This window comes from Typopeltis vanoorti, chromosome 7 (genome assembly GCF_054136105.1).
Source record: "Typopeltis vanoorti isolate ZY-2024b chromosome 7, IOZ_Tvanoo_1.0, whole genome shotgun sequence".
NCBI classification, from domain to species: domain Eukaryota; kingdom Metazoa; phylum Arthropoda; class Arachnida; order Uropygi; family Thelyphonidae; genus Typopeltis; species Typopeltis vanoorti.
Genome location: NC_143555.1, coordinates 75982938 through 75997435, shown reverse-complemented (window position 1 = coordinate 75997435; position 14498 = coordinate 75982938). Strand labels below are relative to the sequence as shown.

The following is a 14498-nucleotide window of genomic DNA, read 5'->3' as shown; positions in this document are numbered from 1 at the left end:
TAGTAGAATGTGATGCTGAGTTTGATGAACAGACCACATCCATAAAAAGTAAAGACAACAGAAACTGAACATCTGCATGAAAGAGAGTGATGTGAATTTGTGAAAGATTGGTCAATTCATTTTGCATGGATTAATTGACTAATCTTTCACAAATTTATTTCACTCTCTTTCATGCAGATATTCAGTTTCTGTTGTCTGTTCATCAAATTCAGCATCGATAATTACCTAACCTTCCACAAATCTGTTAAAACACTTGTATCATCTACATCTTTCACAGTTGAACAAGACAAATTTTTTTTCCTCTTTGCTCATTCCCTTTGCAACTGCCCTTTGGGAAAGCCATCCTTTTTGTGCATTCCCTGGAGAGTACAAATATGCAGGTCTCCAAATCAAATGTTAACAAGTTTCTCTTCATCCTCTTTCTACTCATCAACAGTACTATCATGCTAAAGCTTGAATAACCTCTGATATAAGGGATTATAATAAAAAATAATAATAATAACTATCTTAAAGCTTAGTAGAATAAAGAAGAGAGGCGATATGATTGAGATATATAAGTTGGTAAGAAAAGCCTATCAAATAGATGCAGGAGAATTATTTCATAGGATAATGGGTAATGCAAGAACTAGAAGTCATCCCTGGAAACTTTAAAAAAGTTATGTGAGTAAGAAAGTGTAAAAGATTTTTGCACAGGTGGGGAATGAGTGGAATACATTGCTGGAGCTGGTGGTGAATTCTCTCACATTGAATGTATTCATGGCAAGGCATCATATTTATTGTGTTCTGTGAGTGTTTAACCTCCCATGATGAGTCTTCAGACTCCATGGAGATTTGGAAATAATGCTGTTGCTAAATTGCCATTTTGCTGTCTATATTCATGCATGAATGCTTGCTCAGTTTTGTAAAATTATCTGTAAATAAAACTGATGCATATGCTTATGTATACGCACTATATATTAAGCCTTGGGGACCAAATGAAATACCTGTTCTAGTGAATTTCCTTTGGCTTCCAGACTCTGCTCAGGAGATTTCAGTAGTTTGTTATAATGGGTTAGTTTGCTAAATGATGGTTGCTGTTGTGGGAATTCATTGGCTTTTGCTTCTGAAGAATTTTGTATTTATGTTGTATAAATAGTTTTGATTTCATGTGATAGTAAGTTTTCTATGTGATATATTAGTGAAATGCTCTGTCAGTCATTATTATCAGATGCTCATTATGTGTTAACCTTGGTTTCATGACTTTTTAATTTTTTAAATTTTTAATTAAATTTCAATGACTAATACAAAAACATCCTTTGTTTTTCTCATTTATTTTAGTCATAAAACTAAGTTCTAAAAAAAATCTATTGTTCTTATGCTACCTTGTTTGAATTGTCTCTCTCACTAAAGGTCTGGTAGATTCAGATAGAAATATTTGATTTAATGAAGTGTTATTCAACTTCTTATGTCAATGTGTTGAATCTTTGTTTTTAATATGTCAAACATGTGAAACAACAGCTTTTTTGTTTCACATGTGCCACTGAAAACTTAATAATATAATAATGATGATGATGATAATAATAATAATAATAATAATAATAATAATGATAATAATAATCATACAAACACAATAATAATATTGTGTTTGTTGATTATACATACAGTGATGGATTGAACCAAAATGTTATTATTATTATTATTATTATTATTAAACAAGACCTTCATGGAGTCAAAGACTCATCTAGGAGGTCCTTTTATCTCACACACACACATCTCATCATACCGTGTCTTAAACACATTCAAACTCCTTGCAGACACCACACTCTCAGGCAAGGCATTCCAATCACTCACAACTCTGCACGAAAAAAACCTGCCTCTCACTCCCCTACTCACACCCTCTTTATACAGTTTCCAGGGATGACCTCTGGTTCTCCCCTGATCTCCCACTATTCTCTGTAGAACTTCTCCACCATTGATCCTATAACAACCCCTTACCAACTTGTAGGTCTCTATCATATCTCCCTTCTTCCTTCTCTCCACTAGACTCTGCAAATTACATCTTTTCAATCTTTCCTCATACTCGACATTCCAGAGGTCAGAAACTACCTTAGTCAGTTGCCTTTGGACCTTTTCCAACATCTCTTCATCCTTCTGAAAAAACCCGGTGACCAAATCTGGGCACAATAGTCCATGTGTGGCCTAATCAAAGCCTTATACAATGGAACAAGAATCTCCCTACTTCTACACGTCAGTGTCCTCTGCATCATTCCCGGAAGTCTTTGTGTTGTCTTCACAATTTTGGAGATGTGTCCCCTAAATTTTAGATCCTTATCCACTATCACCCCCAGATCTCTTATTTCCTCTACTTCCAACAATATATTCTCACCAAGCATAAATTCTGCATCCCATCTTTGTTTTCCAAATTTTAAAACCTTACATTTTGCAACATTAAACTCACATCCCCATTTGCTTGCTCAATCACTCAATTTATTCAAGTCTTCTTGCAAGGCCACAACATCTTCACTACTCTTTATGGTTCGTCCCAACTTTGCATCATCTGCAAACAACTGAATATCTCCATCCAAATCTTCGCCAATATCATTAATATACAAGTTAAATAGTGATGGCCCTAAAACAGACCCCTGAGGCACTCCACTAGTGACTTTCCTTTTCCTGGATATTGCACCCCCATACACAACTTGTTGATACCTATCAGATAACCAGTCTCCAATCCAGTGCACTAATCTAATATCCAACCCAATCTGCTCTAGTTTGACTGTCAACTTATCGTGAGGTACTCTATCAAAAGCTTTTGCGAAATCCAAGTATATTACTGTGTATCCTTCTCCTCTGTCCAAGGAAGCAGTCACTTATTGTATTAAGTAAGTAGATTACTAAAACATGACCTTCCTTCAGCATATCTATGTTGTTCATCAAAAATTATACCATTGTTGTCAACCCAATTCTGGATCATAGTTCTCATAAGCTTCTCCAACAACTTAACCACAACACCTGACACACAGATAGGCCTATAGTTTGATGCTTGAGTTCAATCACCTCCTTTATGAAGTGGCACAATCTTGCCCTCCTTCCACTCTTTAGGAACTTGACCAAGTGCAAGACTCATATTAAAAAAATATGTCAAGGCAGGTGTCAACTCTCTGGCACATTCCTTCAGAATATGCGGTGATATATTATCAAGTCCCACAGCCTTATTTACATCTAGTTTACTCAACTCCCCAAACACCTCTTGCTCACTTACAGTCAGTCTCTCCTCCCCATCATCAACTGCTCTTAATCTCTCCATGAAGTCACATTCACAAGATTGAAAGACCTTTATGAACTGCTCATTAAGTATCTTCACCACACATTCTGCAACAGCTGTCTTTATACCATTTTCTCCAATCAACGTCATCCTTCCATAATCATTCTTTCTTTTGCTGGCTACATATCGAAAGAACTCCCTAGGATTCTTTTTGGCTTCATTAGCTAACTGCTGTTCATACCTCTCTTTGTTTTGTGAATGGGTGGAATGGGGTGAGGAGTAGAATTTACTACCTATGGTTTGGTATAATTGAATAGTTTTGAATAAAATTAGAATAATTTTCCTTTCTTTTCAAACATTTTTATATTACAGTGTATCAGTAAGCAAGTTATTTAGTTACTACTAAAGACTATACATTCACATGCTTTTTTTTTCTCTCCCATCTTTTCTTTAGACCAGAGACAGAAGAGCAAAGAGAGAGGCACAAGTTGCTGCTCTGCCAGTTGCTCAATATTATAAACTAATAGAATATTACATGGAAATGGGTTAAAATCTTCATTCCAGAGACTTCAATACTATCTGCAACATATTTGGATTTATCAGTATTGAGGCAAAGATGTGAAACAAACAAATAGACATTGAATGAGTATACTTTTGGGAACTGCAGCTTACTGTGAAGTGTGTTACGAATACCCATAATGTAGTGTCTTTATTTGGAGTCATTTTATTGTTTTATTATGAAATCAAGTTCAGAGAGCCACATATCAAACAAAATTTCATAGGATGTGTGTTAATATAGACATCAATTTTTTTTTAAATAGTGCTTGTATATTGAGTTGCAAAGAAGGCTGTAGTTCAGAAAAAAAAGAGAATTATTAGGTCATTCATTACTACTGTTAATCAAATCTGTAATGTGTAGTTCTAATTTGAAGTATAAATGACAGGGAGACAGGGAAGTTACAGATTTTATGAATGGCATCTGCAACAATTTTAAGTGGTCTGTTTTGTTTTGCCCTCAGACAAATAGTAAATCTACTATAGCAATTAGTAAATTAGTGTCAAAGTATATTTTTCTTTCCACCAGTAAAATTATTCTACATATGTATATTTCCTTGACTACTTTGCATTTTTTTATGTTAATTAAACTGGTAAGTAAAGTATATCATATCATAGCTTTCTTCTCTTGTTTATCATTAAACAAAATTTATTCAAAACATGTAAATGTATGTCTTGTATAAACTATGCTTTTGAATGTAAGGAATGTACTGTATAAGGAATAGTACTTTTTACTGCAGTACCTCATTATTTTCTGAATCTTAAGAGTAGCTGAGCTATGCTTGTAATCCTGTCATATGAATTTGTCTTTATTTTTTTTTATTTTTTATGGGAACAGTTTAAGTAAAACTACACTTTTTCAGTCATGTGTTAATAGGGACATTAAAATTCATATATATATATATATATATATATATATATATATATATATATATATATATATATAGAATGACTTCATCTTATAACTGTACATTTGTTACTTTCATCATCGTGAATATGAGTAAGTGCTTGTTTGTACATAGTAGCCATGTTAATTTTTTTTTTTTTTATGGACTGTCACAGTTGAAAAATCTGTGAAACATGTATGATTTTTTGGGTTTTATCCTTTGATAGTACCTGCATAAAAAATAAAATAACTTGTGATTCCTTTTCACACTGTAAAATAAATACTAACTCATCTGTGCTTTTGTAGATGTTTTAGTCAAAGTGAGAAGTCTAGAACTGTTATGACTTTGAAAAATCTTCCAGCCATCATAAAGAATAACCCTCCAATAAGATGTAAATTATCTACTGCCACATTTTGTTAACTGTGACAAACTTTAGTTGAGAAGTTCCCTATGTAATCTGCAATTCATTATAATTATTTTATAGAATTTATTTATTAATAAGCAATCACAAAAGTATTTATCAAAGCAAACTATGCATGACATTAGATATAATTACCAAACTGGCTAATATAAAACTTTAAAAATGACCTATCCACAGTATTTTGAAGATGATACATCCAGAATGAAACGTATCTCTTCTATATCTTCTATGTTAGCAATATTAATAGCAATATTGCAATATTACATCTATAATATTATAGACATACACATGTGTGTGTGTGTGTGTGTGTGCGTGCATGTGCGTGCACACACACACACACACATGCACACACCATATATAAACAAAAATAATAATAGATAAAGATGAACATCTATAGCTATTTGTAATTTTTTCAAAATAGATTTTTTTAAAGTAGTTCACTTACTATGCAACAGCTGCTGTACATCTATAAACATATCATTAATTAAGAGCAATAAATACTTATGAATGCAGTATAAATGGAAACAGATATTCTCCATTTTCTGTACTGATGTTTAAAAACTAAAAGCAGTCATATATTTCTGTTGAAAGTTTATATTTTTCACTTGGTTAGACTATGATAAATTTAGTTTAATCCTTTATCCAAGTGTGAGCATACAAAGTTTGCACCTGAAAGTATCTTCAGGACTGGGGTAAGGTGGTACAACACCGGGCAACTCGTTGCAAAGGTGGAGCAAGCTAACATTACTCCTATCTCAGTATCTCCAATAATGCAGAACACATCTTTGTTTTTGTGTGTTTTATATGGGAGATACTGAGATAGGAGTGATGTTAGCTTGCTCCACCTTTGCAAAGAGTTGCCCAGTGTTGTACCATCTTACCCCAGTCCTGAAGATACTTTCAGGCGCAAACTTTGTTTGCTCACACTTGGATACAGCATTAAACTAAATTTATCATATATTTCTGTATTCTTTAAATCTTTAGCCATACTAGACCACATAGATTTAGTGAATTTGTTTGCTCATGTTTGGTAATTAGCTTTATAGCTTTATATTGCTGATCCACTAAAACTGAAGGTATGGCAATAATTGATATTGTGGACAGAACAAAGTATGGTTATTTCATAAAAATTGAGCTCTTAATAATGTTGGAAGTGGCCCGTCCCTCAATGCTTAGCATTATACATGTCCACAAGGACATGTGCTTTGCATGGTAGGAGATACTGAGACAAGGAGTGATGAGAGCTTGGTCCACCTTTGCTCCGAGTTGCCAACAGTTGCATTACCTTGCTACACTCCTGAAGATATTTTCAGGCGCAAACTTTGTTTGCTCACACTTGGATAAAGGATTAAACTAAATTTATTATATATCTTAATAATGTTTAACACGTTCGCTGCCATGCTACTTCGGCATAGTTTGTTCCCATACGCCAAGCAATTTTACTTCTTCAAGGTCAGTATGGTAATCTCATTGCCAGCGGTAATCGGCATACAAGTATACTCGTAGTTGGCTTGTGCAGAGCATATTCCATCTATGAGTATACACAGTTTTGCTGCTAGCTCCACAAGCCAAGCATTTTCACTTCTTCAAGGTCAGTACGGGTAACCTCGTTGCCAGCAATAAGCGTCATATGAGTATACTCGTAGCTGGCTTGTATGGCTCATATATCATATAGTTGGCAGCGAACGTGTTAAGCAATATATAAGCTTAACAAATTATAACAAACATTCTAATTTCATTTTCTATCACTCTTTCCAAGCAAAAATACCTACTCCTTAGTACCTTGCTTGTACCTTCATTAAATACCTTCTATGAGTGGCTTCTGATTCTTGCCCTCTTGCTGTCTGTCATGTAAATAATTTCTTTTGTATCAGAACAAAATGACAGTACAAACCTCTCTTCTTAGTGCATTTTTGAAGATGATGCACCTTTATCCTTTACTTGTAAAGACCGAGTTTCAAATTCCATCTTGAATGCTAAAAACCTCTGTAAGGACTTTCCATCTAGAAATGAGTTAGCCAATCACATTCAGCTATGCCAGAAAAATCCATGTTTCCAGAGAAACTGGATTTCCCTGACTGTTTTCAGAGAAACTTTTCTTTATTTACCATCAACCTTTCTTATCTCCTTTCACCTCTTTCAGTGCACATCTGCCAATGAAATACTGTGGCATTGCATCTTTGCCTTCCATATTTTAAAACCTTATGCTTAGCAGCAATATTAAATCTTATTCAGTATCATTAAGATTAGTGATAGAAAGCTGAAGATTAGTGCTCTAACAGGGAACCTTATGGCAATTATTAATCACTTTCCTTGTTGTGGAAGCCTCCCTATCATATATAGCATGCTGTGATCTATCAGACAGCCAATTTCCTATCAAGCTCACTAATCCATTAACCTAACCCTATTTGCTATTTAAATACCTGTATATCATGTTTCATTCTGTTAAAGACTTTTGCAAAAATCTAGATATATCATTGTATGTGCATCCTCCTTGTCCAGGCACATCTAATATGCTGCTGTAATACACAAGAAACTTCTAGAGCACAACCTTTTGCTAAGAAAACTATACTGACCTTTAGAAAGAATCCTGCTCCTACCAACCCAGTCCTAGATCCCAGTCCCCTCCAATATCTCTAATACCATAACCACACTCCAGATATATACTGGCCTGTAATTTGAAGCCTCATATTTGGCTTCCTTCTCCTTCTTCTCTTCCTCCCTTTGTGCAGTGATGTTATTTGTCTTTACTCTTTTGAGACTTGGCTTGTTGTAAGGTTCCTGTTAAAGAAGTCCTAAACACCATGCTAAGGCTATGAGGACCAGTGTATTATGCCTGTTTTTAATTTGAACATCCATCAAAGTCTGTAAACCTATAGTACTTTAGTATCATGGATTGGCTAAGGATTAGATAATCCAAAAATCCTGCTCTACAAACCACACGTGGAACTTTTTTTCCCTAAGCTACTTCACGCCTCTAATAACAGACTGGTAATTTCACATAAAGTGATAAAAATTATCTATCACCTAAAAATTGGACAAATATTCCACAGTGGGATTCAAAATCATAGCCTGTTGGTTAGGGAGTGGGTATGCTATCAACTTGACCAATCAGGTCAACTACTTTATTACTTAACACCTTGAATATGCTCTCTCTCTCTCTCTCTCTCTCTTTTTTTTTTCCCATCACCATTCCATCTTTACAAGTTTTGTTGCTCTATTTTTCCTGAATGTAAGTAGGAATAATGCTGCTGCTTTGTGCAGTTATCTGAATTAATTTCTTTATTAAAATATGCTGAAAGTTTTAAGATATTGTAAATTTTGCACAAATATATTCATTTTCTTTCAAATCTACAAAAGAGTTTTTTATCTTTAGATTTGAAAGAACAACTTTCAATTGTATATTGGAGTAATCCATAGAAACTAAATTCAAACACTTGAAAAATAAGTGATGTCTTACTCTTGACAGGAGGTGGGGGGGTTGATATTGGGAAGAGTATATTTAGCATGATGTCATATCACAAAAAAGTTAGGAAAATTTTTAAATTTTCAGGTTATAATAAAGTGCCTTAGCACAATTTCAAAATCCTATAAATCATTAAAAAAAGTGAAACCCTAAATTTAAACAGAATCGAATTATTGATTATCTTATGATTTCAAAATATGTCAGTCTATGTATTATTACTTAAAATTACTGAAGTTAAAGAGCTACATCAAGATTTCTTCAATTAGAAGTTTTTTAATCTCTGTTTGATGTCTATCATCTTAGAAAGCAGGAGAGGGATTAAAATACTGTGATTATAGATTTAAAAAAGTAAACTATAGTTCAAATTAATTCAAAAATAAGTGGTTAAAAAATAAATGGAGGTACACTTTACATCCAGATTAAACTAATAACATAATTTCAAAATAAACTGAAAAGCACACAAACATTAACATACATGATATGAAAAGCAGATCAGCTTTGAATTATGTAGTAAGTTGAAGTGTGTTGAATTTGGAAATGGTGTAAAAATATAACTAAGAATCTAGTCCTCATGCCTTTGCATGAGGACTAGATTCTGTGTTTGGACAGTAGTGAATGGGTTGCCAGAGGTGATCATAAATGTAAAACCTTCCATGGCGATGATGATGATGAGATGCTTATAATAATATTATTATTAATAATAATAATTTATAACTGAATTAACCTGGTTACATGATATTGTTTTTTTTTACATTCAAAAGCACAAATAAAGCACCAGATAAGTCACTGCAAACAAGAATTTCTGTGCAGCCTAATAGTGTAATTGCATCTAGAAATATTGTGTTACAACCAAGACAACAGAACTAGCCCGTTTTTAAAAAGAGTGGAGGAGAAAAGGATGGGGAGTGGGCAAGAGAGAGATCACCCTTGGAAGTTATATAAGAAAAGATGCGAGAAGGATTTTATTGCTTGGAAAGTGGTAGGTGAGTAGAATGCATTACCAGAATGTTGTGAATGCACAAACAGATATGGTTTAATTACCCATCTGTCTGTATGGATAAAATATATCAATCATTTAATGCCATCATTTATCATCAGAATAACATGTATAATACTTTGTATTCATGTTATTTTGAAAGCATCTAAATTCAATTTCAGTTTCAATAGACAGCTCAAATTCATGTTTTGACTGATATATAAACACATCATGGTGCACATGGGAGGATGCTTATTGATGACATAATGATTTCCCATAATGAGTTCTGGTAGTAATAAAAATAAGAAGTGATCATGTCTTTGGTCACTGCATGCTAAATGCATCTGACTAGGTCAGTTAATGGGACTATTAAGTTAGAAGTCAGATAGTAGATGACTTTATCTGTCTTAAATACTAAAGCACATAAAATGGACAAGGTTAATCATTTTTGTATGATACCTATTTCATTGTATGTATAATTTGAAAAAATAAGTTTAATAATAACAATAATTTTAAATATATTAACTTATAAATATTCTTTAAGTAATTGATATGCAAAATACACAGTAAAAAAAAAAACAAGCCCATAAAATTATTGGTGTGTGAGGTATAAGGAGAAAAATGAAATGCTGATATTTATGTATGCAAAAATGCTTGATTATATTATTATTATTATTATTATCCTAAGACCCCCCATGGAGTTACAAACTCATCTAGGAGGTTGCTTTGTCATACACACACAGCTCATCATGCCATGCCTTAAGCACATGCAATTCTCTGCAGACACCATGCTCTCAGGCAATGCGTCCCAGTCATTCACAACTCTCCATGCAAAAAACCCGCTTCTCATTCCTTTGCTCACACCCTCCTTATACAACTTCCAGGGATGACCTCTTGTTCTTCCCTCATTCTCCCACCATTTTATGAAAATCTCTTCAACATTAATCTTATAACAAACCCTTACCAACTTATACATCTTTATCATATCACCCCTCTTCCTCCATTCCACTAGACTCTGCAAATTGCATCATCTAAACTTTTCTTCATATTCAACATTCCAGAGATCAGAAACTATTTTGGTCAGTTGCCTCTGGACCTGCTCAATATCTCTTTTTGAAAACCAGGTAATGAAATCTGTGCACAGTAATCCATACGTGACCTAATCAGAGTCTTATATAATGGAACCAGAATCTCCTGACTACTACACATCACTGTCCTCTGCATCATTGCCAAAATTCGTTGTGTTGTCCTCAATTTTGGTAATATGTCCTCTAAATTTCAGATCCTTATCCACCATCACCCCAAGATCTCTTATTTCCTTCATCTCCAACAGAATATCCCCACAAAGAGTAAATTTTACATCCCAACTTTGTTTTCTAAATTTTAAAACCTTGCATTTTGCAAATTGAACTAGCATCCCCATTCCTGTACCCATTTAGTCAGCTTAAGTCTTCTTGTAAGGCCACATCTGCCCTACTCCTCATAGAAGTAAGGCTCATAGTTTGTCCCAACTTTGCATCATCTGAAAACAACTGTATATACCCATTCAAATCTTCCCCAATATCATTAACATACAGATTAAACAACAATGGCTCTAAACACATATACCTGAGGAACACTACTAGTGACTTTCCTCTTCTGGGATACTGCTCCCCAAACACAACTTGTTGATACCTATCAGACAGCCAATCTCCAATCCAATGCACTAATATAATATTCAGTCCCATCTGCACTAGTTTGACCATCAACTTATCTATCAAAAACGTTTGCAAAGTCTGTGTACTACTGTGTATCCATCTCCCATGTGCAATGCTGCTGTCACCTTACTGTAATAAGTAAGTAGATTACTAGAATATGACCTCCCTTTAGCAAATCTGTGCTGTCCATCAAAGATAATACCGTTATTGTCAACCCAATTCTGGATCTTGATTCTCACCAGCCTTTCCAACACTTTCACCACAACACCTGACACACACAGCTTAGCTTATAATTTGATAGTTGAATTCTGTCACCTCCCTGATGTGTTCCATCAAGAGACAGTGACATATCAAGTCCCACAGCCTTATTAATATCAAGTTTGCTTATTTCCCCATATACCTATTCCTCACTCACAGTCAGTCTCCCCCCCTCCTCAAACTCTCCATGATGTCACATTCACAAGGATGAAAGACCTTTATGAACTGCCCATTACATATCTCAACTATATCTAATGCAGTAGTTATCCTTATACCATTTTCTCCAATCAGTGCCATCCTACCATAAATAATCATTCTTATTTTTTCTGGCTACATATGGAAAGAACTCCCTAAGATTTTATTTTATTTTATTTCATTTTTTTTTTTTTGGCTTCATTAGCTAACTACTGCTCATACTGAACTTTTGCTACCCTTACCAATCACCCTCCTTGCCTGTTCTTTGTATTTCTTGTGGAATTGATTATTACCACTCCTCTTATGTTTGCCTCTGTATTGCATGCTTAATTTCTTCATTCATCCATTTCACACCCACCTTATTTAATCTTCTGACCTTTGGAATACATATAGACATTGTTTCTACTGATTAGTTCTTGAATATCAACCAATGAGCATTGATTTCCTTTCCACTCAACTCTTCATTCCATGCTACAACCGCAAGCTGTCTCCTGAGCTTCTCATAATCGCCAGCCTCATAATTTTACATATACCCTATCCTCACAGAAGTCCTCACATGGCTGGCAACCACCCAGGTAATCACTTCATGGTCACTTTCACCAACTGGAGGGAGATTGGCACCTCATTTATAATAGCATCCTCTGATGAGATGATAAAATCCAAGACTATCAATCCTTGTGTGCCCTCTGTTACATACTGCCTGAAGTAGTTGCCCTCAAAAACTCATGAAACTCATTTTCTTTACTTCTGATTGTTATCTTTTTATCCCAATCTATATCACCATAATTAAAATCACCCATAACAATCACCCTTTTTCCATTTGCATGGCTAATTTGCTTATACATTTCCTGGTCACTACCCTCTGCATTACCAGATATTTCACAATATCGAATGAAGTATTCATTCTATTCATCTCTATCTCACATGATACTGCCTCAAAAAAAAAAAAACTGCCACTATTTCTCCCTTGCATCTCTACCTTGTATGGACTCCCTTTTTACTTTTTCTGTCTTTATGAAATAAATACATCATACCCTTCCATCTCTATTCCTATTAGGATATCATCCTCATCCAACCATGTCTCACTTATTTCAACAATTTTTGGACAAATCAACTCAATCAATGCAACTATTTCATTTCCCTTGTTTCTGATATGTTTAGCATTTGTATACAAACATAGCAGCTCATTCTTGGATCTATAACAAGTTTCACTGATACTCCTTATTAGATGTGACGTCTCTATACTTTTCTTGAGCCATTTCTTTTTCTCTTTACTCATCCCAGAACCTTCTTGAAATCCAACTGTTTTCCCTACAGCCCAGGTCATCCCCTTCCCTTTTTGCATACACACATTCACATCCTCTTGGAGCATCAACCTTTCTCACACTGTGTTTCTCTGTGCACCCTGGGTCTCCCCATTTCCCTTTTGTCTTGCACACTTGTTTTCTCATTCTCTACACTCATGCTGCCCACTTCATTCTCTCTTTTATTACTCTTCCACATCACTTCTTACTTGCTCAGATTCATTCTCTGCACTCATTAACAGCAGCAGCAGCAGCAGCAGCAGCAGCCTCTCCAAATTACTCATGCCAAAACCATTCAGATGCAATCCATCATTCTTATACAGTTCAATTCTTCCTTCAAACTCATTCCACACACATTAACAAACTGCACTCCTTTCTCTTCACACATTTCTGCTAACACATCATTCATAATTCTTGCTCTTGACCTTATTTCATCACTGTCATACCTGGCAACTATCTTTCCTATCGCACTGTTATCTTTTATCCTTCTCAACAACATCCTGATATCCAATCATGCATTCTTCTTGTTCCCAGTCAAGCCATTTGTCCCTACTACCAACTTCTTTGCTTGCTTACTCCTCAAATCCAACACCTCAATCACTCTATTCATTTTACCTCCAAGAAAACAAACCTTGTGCATCTTCTCATTTACCACATCTCTAATAATTGAACAGCCATACAATGCCAGTTGCAGGTCTTTCATTACTTTTTTCACAGTGACATCATTTTTTTTTGTCTTCTGGATAACCTCTTCCATACATATCTGTAGTTCTTTTCAAACTCAGCTTTCAAATCTTGTGTCCTTTTTTCGCTATCATTCACTCTTGCTATTTATCACCAGTCATACACAGTTGTTCACTGCCAACCCCACTTGCCACCATACTGTTAATTGCACTCTGTTTTTCGAAGTCATTATCACTCGCTTTATCATCAATCAAATTTTTTTCTTTGCTATCACTTCCACACACACACGCACACACACACACACACACACACACACACACACACACACACACACACACACACACACACACACACACACACACACACACACACACACACACACACACACACACTCTGAACATTTGCACAATCTTCAACTGACATGTCAGTTGTGACATCATGTTCTACTCATATTTAAACTCATATTTAAGCAAGCCTCATGGTCCATCAGAATATCACATTTCTTGCATACTCACACATGTTCTTTTCTCTTATTCAGCCTCTCTACATAAATAACTGTCACATCTTCCCATGCATACATATTACATTCATGGCACTGGACCATTTTTGAGAAATCCATGGCGTTTACTTTATTTGTCTTCCGCGCAGACCTATGTAATGATTTGCCTTTCATTGCCATGTTGTATCAGTGTGCTAACAAAAACATTGAATTTATGATAATATTGTCCAACAAATTTATCCAAACACTGTGTTCCACACTCAAATATCTCACAGTAATAATTAATCTACAATTTATACAATATCGGCACAC

The 14498-nt window shown here is 34.8% G+C and overlaps 1 protein-coding gene across 2 annotated transcripts in view; it reads left to right on the top strand.

Annotated features, from left to right (window-relative positions):
• Window positions 1–14498, top strand: part of LOC150104792 (ubiquitin-like protein 3) — a 258218-nt gene that overhangs the window by 235182 nt on the left and 8538 nt on the right. The window contains exon 5 of one of the 2 annotated variants that reach the window (XR_016548549.1): window positions 3699–4392. Coding sequence is in view for 1 of the 2 variants with exons in the window: in XM_090395354.1 (XP_090251480.1) it covers window positions 3699–3763 (65 nt within the window). In the remaining variant the exon portion in view is untranslated. Of the gene's footprint in view, window positions 1–3698; window positions 4670–14498 lie in introns of those variants that run through there. The other variant, XM_090395354.1, reaches the window with a different exon arrangement.